The sequence below is a fragment of the Rhinoderma darwinii genome, chromosome 12 (assembly GCF_050947455.1).
Source record: "Rhinoderma darwinii isolate aRhiDar2 chromosome 12, aRhiDar2.hap1, whole genome shotgun sequence".
Taxonomy (NCBI): domain Eukaryota; kingdom Metazoa; phylum Chordata; class Amphibia; order Anura; family Rhinodermatidae; genus Rhinoderma; species Rhinoderma darwinii.
Window position 1 is genome coordinate 56,119,301 of NC_134698.1, and position 12,893 is coordinate 56,132,193.

The following is a 12,893-nucleotide window of genomic DNA, read 5'->3' on the forward strand; positions in this document are numbered from 1 at the left end:
ATATTATTATAATAATTAAACACACACACACACACACACACACACACACACATTCTTGCGGTCTAATCGCATTATAGTTAACACTTTAAACGTGCACACACTCTATAGTGATGATGTCACATCAGAGCACAGCCTGAAAATATACAAAGACTATTATAACAGCATCATATTCAAGCACAACCTATAAATACAAAGGTGCTTTTGTGACATCATCAAAATATAGCACGGTCTAGCAATATAAACCTACTCTATGACATACATACTATAAATACACGCATTGTTGTAAAAAAAAAAAAAAAAAAGTTTTGCATATAAATATGCAGACTGTTTTTACCTGACATCATCAAAGTACAGTGCAGTCTATAAATACACATGTACTGTTGTGACATCATCGAAAGGAAAGCTTTGCCTGTGAATGCACATACTATTGCGACATCATTACAAAACAGTGCGTGCAGCCTTTCAATGTAAACACACACTGTTATGACATTATCATCAACTTCAGAATTGAGTCCAGTCAATAAATACAAACACACTATTGTGACATTATCTCATTACAGCATAGCATATAAATACACTAACACGGATACACACTATTGTGATATCAGCACAAAAGAGAGCAGCCTATAAATACACATTATTGTGGCAGCATCACAGTATAGTGCAGGCTATAAATACCCAAATACGCATGATTTGGACATCATCACAGTAGAGGACAACTTAGAAATACACACACAATTTTTTTGTGACGTTATCACAAACACTATTGTCAAGTAATCAAATCAAACATGATCAAACTACAGCTAAACCAGTAAATACACACATATTGGGACATCTTCACATTATAGCAAATCCTATCAGTATTAATACTCTGTTATAAAAAAAATTACAACAAAGACCAGCCTATAAATACACATTATGTGAAATCAGCATAATAGAGTTCAGGTATTTCAGTCACATCCATTATAATCAGGGGCATATTTTCAAGCATGCAGCCATGCAATCTCCATAAACAAACACTTGTAGTGGTATGGGCCATATTGAATAGCTCAGTGACTTTAAATGTGGCACCCACATAGGATCCCACCTTTGCCAGCCAGTTTGTGAACTTTTTGATTTGCTAGATCTGGCCCGGTCAACTGTAAGTTCTATTATTGTGAAGTGGAAGCTTCTAGGAGTAACAACAGCTCAGCCAAGAAACGGTAGACTACGTAAACTCACAGAGCAGGGCAGCCGAGTATTAAAGTGCAGAGCGGGGCAGCCGAGTATTGAAGTGCGTGGCACGTAAAAATAGATTTTCCTCTGTTACATCACTTACTACAGAGTTCAAAACTGTCCCTAGAAGTGGCATCAGCACAAGAACTGTGTGTCGGGTTTCCATGATAGAGCAGCTGCACACAGCATAATATTACAATGCAAAGTGTCGGCTGGAGTGGTGTAAAGCGCGCCACCATTGGACTGGAGCAGTGGAAACATGTTTAACTGTATGGCAGTATGATGAATGAATCTGGGTTGGGTGGATGTCAGGATAATGCTACCTGCCAGAATGCATAGTGCCTACTGTAAAATTTGGAGAAGGAGTGGTAATGGTTTTTTGCTGTTTTTCAAGGTTTGGGTTAGGCCCCTTAAAGAGGCTCTGTCACCAGATTATCAAATCCCTATCTCCTATTGCATGTGATCGGCGCTGCAATGTAGATAACAGTAACGTTTTTTTTTCTTAACAAACAATCATTTTTGGACAAGTTATGAGCAATTTTATATTTATGCAAATGAGCCTTTCTAATGGACAACTGGGCGTGTTTTCTCCTATTTCCAACTGGGCGTGTATTGTGTTTTTAGCAACTGGGCATGTTTACTTGTTTTACTTGCTGGGCTTGTGAATAGAAGTGTTTGTCAGCATCATATGTCAACATCATACACTTCTATTCACAACGCCCAGCTAGTAAAACAAGTAAACATGCCCAGTTGCTAAAAACACAATACACGCCCAGTTGTCCATTAGAAAGGCTAATTTGCATAAATATAAAATTGCTCATAACTTGCCCAAAAATGATCGTTTTAAAAAAAAACAAAAAACACGTTACTGTTATCTACATTGCAGCGCCGATCACACGCAATAGGAGATAGGGATTTGATAATCTGGTGACAGAGCCTCTTTAAGTCCAGTGAAGGGTAATGCTACAGCAAACAAAGACATTTTCGTGTTCCAGCATGACTGTGCCCCTGTGCACAAAACGAGGTCCATATAAGCATGATTTGATGAGTTTGGTGTGGAGGAACTCAACTCCATCCAATTCCTTTGGGATAAATTAAAACGTCTAATAAAAATCTACTAGAAAGCCTCCCTAGAAGAGTGGAGGCTGTTTCAGCCACAAAAGGGGGCTCAACTCCATATTAACTCCCTGGTTTTGCAATGGGGTGTCCAACAAGCTCATATAAGTGTGGCCATGTAGCGTACATATTATTGTGATGTCACCACAATAGAGTACAGTTTATAAATACACACTTATTGTTGCGACATCAGATTTCATCCAATTTATAGACAAATCATTATAGGTCGCAGTCTGTAAACAGGCACGTATGTTTTTGTGACATCACCACAACAAAGTGCTTGCTATCTCTATCTATATTAGCACATAATTATTTACATTATCACAATAGAGCGCAATTTACAAATAGACACACATTACTGTGACATCATTACAATACAGTTCAACTAGTAAATATAAACACACACTTATGACATAATTTCAATAAAGAGCAGTTTATAAATAGACAAACATTATTGTGACTTCATCACACTATATTGCAGCCTATAAATACAAACACAAGCACTATAAACTATTGTGACATCATCAAAATAGAGCGCAGTCTATCTCTATGAGCACACTAATACAGCATCATCACAATATAATGATACCTATACGTATAAAAATACTATTGTAGAATTGTCGCAATAGAGCTTTGTTAATAAATAGATATGCATTTGTTGTGACATTGTAGTATAGCAACGGACAATAAATACACATACTGTACACTATTGTGAAATCATCACAATGGAGAGCAGTCTGTAAATACATTCATCCTGTTGTAAAACAATCACAATCGATCTGTATGAACACACTAATGTGATATCACCAGAACATAGTGCAGCATATAAATATACACGTACTGTTGTAGCATTATCATGATACTGCGCAACTTATAAATACACACATCAATGTAACATCATTAGAGTATACTGCAGCCAATGAATACACACACTATTCGACTTCATCACAATAGAGAATAGCCTCACAACAGAGTGCAGTCTATTTTAATTAACACACTTTCATTACATTATCATATTATAGCATAGCCTATAAATACAACACATTATAATAGTGACTTCATCACAATAGATAGTCACCTATATATACACATTATTGTGATATCATCACAGTAGAACACAGCCTATAAACACAAAAACACTATTTATGTCTTCATTATAATAGAGCCAAGTTTATGTAAATGAACATTTCATGCGCACTCTAAAAGAACAGTTCAGCGATCCATACTGCGTATGGGGCTTCAAAGCAGACAGATGGTCACTGCTCCTATGCTAACAAAGGTGCATTTAAAAAAAAAAAAAAGGCTTCAATTTGCACGGCAGTATTGGAATTGGACCCCCGATGATTGATAAAGGGTTGCCTTCTCTGATGAGTCAAATTTTCTTCTTCATCAAACGGATGGACGTTGGCGTGTCATTCGAGAAACATCAAAGAACAAACACTCTGCAACCATTGCTGGAAGAACACAAGCTGGAGACGGCAGCGTTCTGGTCTGGGGGATTTTTTCATGGCATTCTCTGGGCACACTCATCCATGTGGAAGGCACTCTGGGTATGAATCCATCGTTGCAGATCTCGTCCACCCATACTTGCTGTTTGTCTTCCCTGAGGCAGATGGAATCTCCCAGCAAGACAATACGACATGTCACACGGCTAAAAATGTCCAACAGTGGTTGGAAGAGCAAGACCAAGACTTCCAAGTACTTCCCTGGCCCCCTAATTCGCCAGACTTTAACCTAATTGAACATCTGTGGGACCACCTGAATCGTCTTGTTCTCTCTATGGATCCTCCCCCACGCACCCTCCAGAAAATGTGGGATGCAGTGCAGTCAGCACGGCTCCAGATACCGGAGACAACCGACCAGCACATTATTGGGTCACTTCAAGCCCGTCTAGCTACTGTCTGTGCTGCACATGGCGATTACTCTGGATATTAGCTGGTGGTCATAATAATGTGACTCGACTGTGTATAGACGCACAATATTATGACATCTTCACACTAGAGCACAGGCTACAAACATTATTTTGACATCACAATAATTCACACACACATATTTTGTTTTACTATACATTTGTCTTCATTACAAGAATTAATTAGGCCTCGTTAACATCTGTCACGGTTCTTCCTTTGTTCTGCTCCATCAGAGGAGCAGAACAATGAACATGCCGGAAGTTGTATGAAGGTAACCATTGGTGCCCCTCAGAACCCATTGAATTTAATGGGTTCTTTCGGGGTGTCTGTTGTTTCCAGTATCTTTGGCTGGATCTACAACAGGGGACCCTAACGGAGCTTATAACGCAGATGTGAAGTGGGACTTACATATATTTGGTATCTTCATAACTGAATCAATGTGTACATATAACCCTATGAACTTATTTGTTGTGTGTTTTGCTTACAATGTAAAAATAAACTAATGAAAGCATTGCAGGAATATTCTAGTTTTTTGTTTTTTTAAGTCCGTGGGTTCCGTCAGCCGCAGGTGGTGTCTGTGGTGCAACAGAACCTCCGCTTCCGGTATTTCCCTTGTTCTGCTCCACTGACATAGCAGAACAACAGAATGGCAAATGCTGGTGTGAACTCGGCCTTACAATGAGAGTTTGAATGAAGAGGTGTAAAAATTTATTTGGTGGTCCTAAAAGACAAACGTAGCCAGGTCCTTAAAAAAATCATTCAGTTTGAATAACACCTATTTATTTAAAGGTACCCCAATAATAAGCTGGTTTATGGGGTTCACACAACCAGGAAACTTCACGATCATCTGCTATTGCTAATCATATGAAAACGGGAGATTACTGGATTATTACCGGCCGGAATAGTAAACGTTAAATGAGTTGTCTGCTATGTACTATTCCTTTTTGTAAGAAGGGTCCCCCAATGATAAGCTGAGCATGATAAGGTGTCCCATCTGTGAGGGAAAATGTTTAAGGGAAAGGAAGTATTGGCATGTTCAGACGTGGCGGATTTCTGCAGACACTGTCCGCATCAATGCCGCACATAATCTGCGTTGCAGATTCCGTTGCGCCTTTGCCTTTATTTGTAGTAAAACTAAATATTACTACATTCCTTTAAAGGAAAACCAGGATTTCACTGTCATGTTACAGGGGGTTTATCTAGGTGGACAGGCTACCATTACACAAGACATAATAAATATTTTCTTCATTCCAGGCATATAAGTTGGCGATTCAAGACTTGACAAAAGCCACAGAGTTGGATCCGTCTTGCTCCCTTGTGTATTATAACAGAGGAGTGTGCTACCATCAGATCAAGATGCATGAAGAGGTAGGGACTGTGGGATAAGAGCTTGGATTAGAGAACCTATAAGCAAGGAACACATTTATGAAAGGCTTATTTGATGGAAAGCAACAGCCTCAGGGGAATTAATATTCTTTGTAAAAATAGATGTTTGAGCAGCAGCTGGATTCATTGTGCGGTAACAGGAAAAATAAAAACAGACATTTATATTGATGTAGGAGCTTCAATGTAAGTATGACAAGCAGATATAAATCTGTATATGATATGGCATCAGTTAGCTTTAGAATCTCAACAAATGATCTCTGCAGATGGTTCACTGATGTGGCCTGCAACCAGGGTTTTTCTAAACAACTTAAACTCCTCTGCTCATATTTAGAATTTTAGGCTCTGTTCACATTTTGTCTTTGATGTGTGTCTGGCGTGTACGCTGGGATCACTTACTGATGTATACACCAATGTGCCCAAAGATTTCTATAACGTAACTGTATTGAAAAACATCAACTACTCTTTTCAAAACAAGGGAATTCTGCTAAAAAAGAAAGGATACCTTGCAGGATATACAATTGCATATGTCTAAGGCCGGATTTACACATAACAGCTCCGTGTGTCAGCCGCGTATGATGTGTGGCTGCGTGATTTTCGCGCAGCCGCCATCATTATGACACTCTGTATGTTTGTAAACAGAAAAGCACGTGGTGCTTTTCTATTTTCATTCATTGTTTTTACTGCTGTTGCGCGAATCACGCGCATCCCACGGAAGTGCTTCCGTGTGGTGCGCGTGATTTTCACGCACCCATTGACTTCAATGGGTGCGTGATGCGCGAGAAACTCACAAATATAGGACATGTCGTGAGTTTTACGCAGTGGACACACGCTGCGTGAAACTCACGGACTGACTGAACGGCCCCATTGACTAACATAGGTCCGTGCGACGCACGTGAAAATCACACGCTCTGCACGGATGTATATCACGTTCGTCTGAATAAGCCCTAAGGCATACGTTCCTCTGGATAGGCCATAGATGTTACTCATTAGAATTCCCTTTAAGAAAGACTATTGTGCACTAAATTACTAAAAAAGTGTACAATTTTATAATGTTAGTACCCGATGTTGTGAGAGACTGCAGTATCTGTTTCACCTTTTCTGTATAATTTTGCAGGCACTGAAGGATTACGCTATTGTGCTTCTCCTTGGGGGGTGGAAGGAAGTGGATGATAAAGTTCTTGTGAATCGTGGATTGCTGTACCTTGATCTACATGACTATGCTAATGCACTAGAGGTACCAAATCATACACCATGCACTCATTCATGTACATCTAGTTTACGGACATAGTAAAACAAAAAGCTTTTACCGCTCAGACGGCACAGGAAAATAAAAAATTCAATGTTTACTCAATCGGAATAATGAGTCCTAGCCTTTCTAGAAGTGGATAAGTCCACGATCCAGTGTCGGTGCAGACCATTGTTCTGGTCCCTATAGTTCCACAGAGTTACTGCTGGTCTTCCAACGTCGACAATCCTGGCAGCAACCTAAAGCTCCAACATGGAAAAAAAGCAGGACTTAGTCAACACCCTTCGATCACGCTTTTTTTATTCCATACTTACAAGAAGAACATAGTATCAAAAGTATAAAAACTGATAAAATCAGTGATGCATAAGCTCCACGCCAAACACTCTCGCCCGACCCTGGGTTTCGCCCTTCCAGCTTCCTCTGGGGCATGTGTGGTGTGTCTAATTGATTCATTTAAATAGCCACAAATAAAATATACAAAAACATATAAAAACAATATAAAAAGCATAAAAAACAACAATTATCCCATATTGAGGCATAAGAAGAAATCAAATTTCTACAGATATACAGGTAAACAAACTAAATCTTTAATGTTTGAAATGAAAATCCCTAGAGTGCCATAATATTTATCATAAAATTTCATATTACACCTTTTTTGAAGAATTCTTTCCTAACTATCATTCATCGTTATACCAAATAGGAATGATTTTATATTAGGTATTGGTATTAGGTATTTGGTTGCTGCCAGGATTGTCGACGTTGGAAGATAAGCAGTAACTCTGTGGACCTACAGGGACCAGAACAACGGTCTGCACCGACACTGGATCGTGGCCTTATCCACTTGCAGAAAGACTAGGTCTTATTATTCCGATTGAGTACACATTGAATTTTTTCTTTTCCTGTGCCGTCTGAGCGGTAAAAGCTTTTTGTTTTACTTTATCTGTTTGGGTGCTTTAGGATTTCACCCTGTTATATATATATATATATATATATATATATATATATATATATATTTTTACCTGCTCCAGTCTAATATTGTCCATTGTTAGTTATAGAGCCAGGGAACATCATTATTTCTAGTTTACTAACATGTATTGCTCCCTATATACTTATTACATCCATGAATGTTGCCAGTAGTCAATAGCAAAAAGGAAATATCACTAGTAAATATTCTGCACTTTATAATAAACTTCAAAGGGCAAAAGGAGACATGGGGCCAGGGGTAGGAGTGCCACTCCATTGGGAACACAATGGGGCACATGTCTAAAACGGCAACAGATCATTTTTTTGAGTAGATATTGAGTTAAAAAAGCAGAAAATAGGTAAAAAGCATCTAGCTGCAATTTTTAAATGTTTTCTTCTTTTAATTTGAAATCACTGAACAGGCCGGGTTCATAGAACGCCCGTTGCCGGTAATTGCTGATTGCATAGTTTAAAAAAAGTTAAATATTATTGTTGTCAGCAGCACAGGGAGACTCGCTGCCGACATAATAATGTATGTGGACGAGCGATCGGAGTAACGACTGCTCGTCCCCATCCATAGCTCCTTGTGACAAGAGCAAACGAGCGCCGATCAATTATGTCTCTGCACCAGCCAAAATCGGCCAGTGTAATAGGGGCTTTACTCACAATGGCAGGTACACACACCACTTCCCAGCAGGATGCACATAAACCAGAATGCTACATAGAGGGAGATAGCACAGGTGCAATATACTAATGGAACAGACACTCTCACACCTATTCATGAGTGGGGTGGCTGCTTAGTATTATCATTGCACACAGATATCACTTTTATAAGTGGGCCAATCACAAGGTTACATGTAGTGCACCATGCTGGCATACAGCCTATTAGTAACGTCCATACTATTAGACCAGGCGGGCCCCCCAGCACCTTCCAAGTGTACCACACAATATACTGACACACTATTCTCCCCCAGCACTACAAGGCCTGGCTGCATCCTGAAAAGATATCCATGATAAACGATAAATATCAATGATAAACATGAGGTATTAGATGATATTTTGGGCAAAATTCGTGAACGAATTTTGAGGCTTATTTTTTCCTGTCAAAAACCTCACTGTGAACTAGGCTTTAAACTGTATATTTTGATACCTATCTCAATAATCACCTATTTTTCTAATTTAACAGGATTTTAAAGCTGTGTCAATGAAAACTCCTGGTGATATAAAGATCCATCAGGTTATAGGGAACTGTCATCACAGGTATGTATATAAAGCCATAAATAAATTAAATAATTATAAATTGTTTTCCATCGTCGCTCTCCTTTACGTAACTAGACTTCTTTACATATGTAGCTGCTGTACACACGTATACATGTTGCTGCTCTCTAAATAATACACCCTGTTCCCAAACTCACCCCTGGGTATATTGCTCAAACATTGATACTAGTAATCGGTCCAGCAGTGCTGTGTAACATTAGGATCTGGTTTTGGAATATGGTAGGGCTGTAGCTTTTATTAAAGAGTTTCTTGTGTGACGCACGGAACTTGTTGACGTAACATCATGTGAGAAATCCATATATAATGTACAGCACACTAGAAACCAATTGATTACATATGATGTACACAGGGACAGCAGTAATTTATATGATAAGGATGAGGACATTAAAAATCACGTGTCCATTCCAGTCACCACTAGTTATTGCAATGCTGTTTGTATGGACTCAATAAATTGCTAGCCACTAGCCTTGTAGATTACAGCAATACAAAGCTTTTGTCTGGTTAGGTCAACAAAGGGGTTTTCTGAAGGCAAAAACTAATTAAGCATTGATTTCTTAATAATATTAGAAAGCACTTACTATTATGGTTATATTTTCAATTCTGCTTGGAAAGCCATCTTAATACCCAGTCACGTGGCCCCGGAATCCGGGTAGTTTCCTTCTTGTCGTCATGGTTCAGCTTCAACTGCAAAGGGGAGACATTTCCTTAACCTGTTGCAGGAAAATTTTATGGAACAGTTTGTGGAAGACCCGACTAGAGGTGAAGCTCTGTTGGATATGGTCATTTCTAATAATGCAGATCTTGTTGGGAATGTCAATGTTCGTGAAAACCTCGGTAACAGTGATCATAATATAGTTACATTTTACCTATACTGTAAAAAACAAACGCAGGCTGGGAGGGCAAAAACATTTAATTTTAAGAAAGCCAATTTCCCCAGGATGAGGGCGGCAATTCAGGATATAGACTGGGAAGAACTAATGTCAAATAATGGAACAAATGATAAATGGGAGATTTTCAAATCTACTTTGAGTTATTATAGTGCAAAATTTATTCCTATAGGTAACAAGTATAAACGACTCAAATTAAACCCCACATGGCTTACACCTTCTGTGAAAGGGGCAATACACGACAAAAAAAGGGCATTTAAAAAATACAAATCTGAGGGTACAGCTGTAGCCTTTGTAAAATATAAAGAGCTTAATAAAATCTGTAAAAATGTAATAAAATTAGCAAAAATACAAAATGAAAGGCAGGTGGCCAAGGATAGTAAAACAAATCCCAAAAAATTCTTCAAGTATATAAATGCTAAAAAGCCAAGGTCTGAACATGTAGGACCCCTAGATAATGGTAATGGGGAGATGGTCACAGGGGATCAAGAGAAGGCAGAGTTACTAAATGGGTTCTTTAGCTCTGTATATACAACAGAAGAAAGAGCAGCTGATGTAGCCGCTGCCAGTGCTGTTAATATATCAGTTGATATACTGAATTGGATGAATGTAGATATGGTCCAAGCTAAATTAAATAAAATAAATCTGCACAAGGCCCCGGGACCAGTTGGGTTACACCCTAGAATTCTTAAAGAGCTTCGTTCAGTTATTTCTGTCCCCCTTTTCATAATATTCAGAGAATCTCTAGTGACTGGTATAGTGCCAAGGGACTGGCGCAGGGAAAATGTGGTGCCTATTTTCAAAAAGGGCTCTAGGTCTTCCCCGGGTAATTATAGACCAGTAAGCTTAACATCCATCGTGGGGAAAATGTTTGAGGGGCTATTGAGGGACTATATACAGGATTATGTGACAATAAATAGCATTATAAGTGACAGCCAGCACGGTTTTACTAAGGACAGAAGTTGTCAAACTAACCTAATCTGTTTTTATGAAGAGGTGAGCAGAAGTCTAGACAGAGGGGCCGCTGTGGATTTAGTGTTTTTGGACTTTGCAAAGGCATTTGACACTGTCCCCCATAGACGCCTAATGGGTAAATTAAGGACTATAGGTTTAGAAAATATAGTTTGTAATTGGATTGAGAATTGGCTCAAGGACCGTATCCAGAGAGTTGTGGTCAATGATTCCTACTCTGAATGGTCCCCGGTAATAAGTGGTGTACCCCAGGGTTCAGTGCTGGGACCACTATTATTCAACTTATTTATTAATGATATAGAAGATGGGATTAATAGCACTATTTCTATTTTTGCAGATGACACCAAGCTATGTAATATAGTTTAGTCTATGGAAGATGTTCATGAATTGCAGGCAGATTTAAACAAACTAAGTGTTTGGGCGTCCACTTGGCAGATGAAGTTTAATGTAGATAAATGTAAAGTTATGCATCTGGGTACCAACAACCTGCATGCATCATATGTCCTAGGGGGAGCTACACTGGGGGAGTCAATTGTTGAGAAGGATCTGGGTGTACTTGTAAATCATAAACTCAATAACAGCATGCAGTGTCAATCAGCTGCTTCAAAGGCCAGCAAGATATTGTCGTGTATTAAAAGAGGCATGGACTGATGGGACAGGGATGTAATATTGCCACTTTACAAAGCATTAGTGAGGCCTCCTCTAGAATATGCAGTTCAGTTCTGGGCTCCAGTTCATAGAAAGGATGCCCTGGAGTTGGAAAAAATACAAAGAAGAGCAACGAAGCTAATTAGGGGCATGGAGAATCTAAGTTATGAGGAAAGATTAAAAGAATTAAACCTATTTAGCCTTGAAAAAAGACGACTAAGGGGGGACATGATTAACTTATATAAATATATTAATGGCACATACAAAAAATATGGTGAAATCCTGTTCCTTGTAAAACCCCCTCAAAAAACAAGGGGGCACTCCCTCCGTCTGGAGAAAAAAAGGTTCAACCTGCAGAGGCGACAAGGCTTCTTTACAGTGAGAACTGTGAATCTATGGAATAGTCACCGCAGGAGCCGGTCACAGCAGGGACAGTAGATGGCTTTAAAAAAGGGTTAGATAATTTCCTAGAACAAAAAAATATTAGCTCCTATGTGTAGAAATGTTTCCTTCCCTTTTCCCGTCCCTTGGTTGAACTTGATGGACATGTGTCTTTTTTCAGCCGTACGAACTATGTCGACATGGCCCCACGTGACTGAGGGCTGCATTCCCCTTCCATTTTTATTGGGATGTGGCAACCTCATGACCGCAAGAGTCTGGCACTCTGGGTAGGTAGTCAAGAACAGAGGGGAAAGAAGCGGATTTGTAGCTTTTCAGAGCATGGTAACCGGAAGGAGAAAGCTGGTTCTGCTGCGATATTGGGGTGCTGTGAGCAACCCTAAAAGCAAGTTGTAAATGTAATGCAAGAAAGGGTATAAAAGTATTTTGGGAGATTTTTACTTTTGTTTGGGCCGTCAGACAACCCCTTTATGCACATAAGTGTGTAAAAAGTGGCGCAAAGAAAAGCTGCGTTGATGATAAAAGCAACCACATTTTAAGGTTAGAAAATGGAATCAATTATCTTATGGGTTAAAATGGGTAACACTGACATAAATTATTGACTTTTTTCATTAAAGGGGAAATCCATTAAAAATCCTATTCTAATATATCATAGATCCATGTGAGAGGATGGTCCGTGGTCGTGGGCCAGCACTGATTTTCAAGATAAAAAGGGCTTCATGAGCATGTGACACGAGTCTAATCACATTGATGTGAATCGCTCTGATTAAATGGTGGGTGAGATTTTCAGTAACAGAAATCTTAGTGCCAAAAGGGTTTAATATGCTGTGTAGTGCCCTTTAATTATGGAAATCAGTTTGGTCCATATTCAGA

The 12,893-nt window shown here is 39.1% G+C and overlaps 1 protein-coding gene across 2 annotated transcripts in view; it reads left to right on the top strand.

The window, feature by feature from the left end:
- Positions 1-12,893, top strand: part of TTC6 (tetratricopeptide repeat domain 6) — a 106,775-nt gene that overhangs the window by 76,036 nt on the left and 17,846 nt on the right. For both annotated transcript variants that reach the window (XM_075845006.1, XM_075845007.1), the window contains 3 exons: positions 5,496-5,609; positions 6,742-6,861; positions 9,023-9,096. In XM_075845006.1, coding sequence (XP_075701121.1) covers positions 5,496-5,609; positions 6,742-6,861; positions 9,023-9,096 — 308 coding nt within the window. The remainder of the gene's footprint in view (positions 1-5,495; positions 5,610-6,741; positions 6,862-9,022; positions 9,097-12,893) is intronic.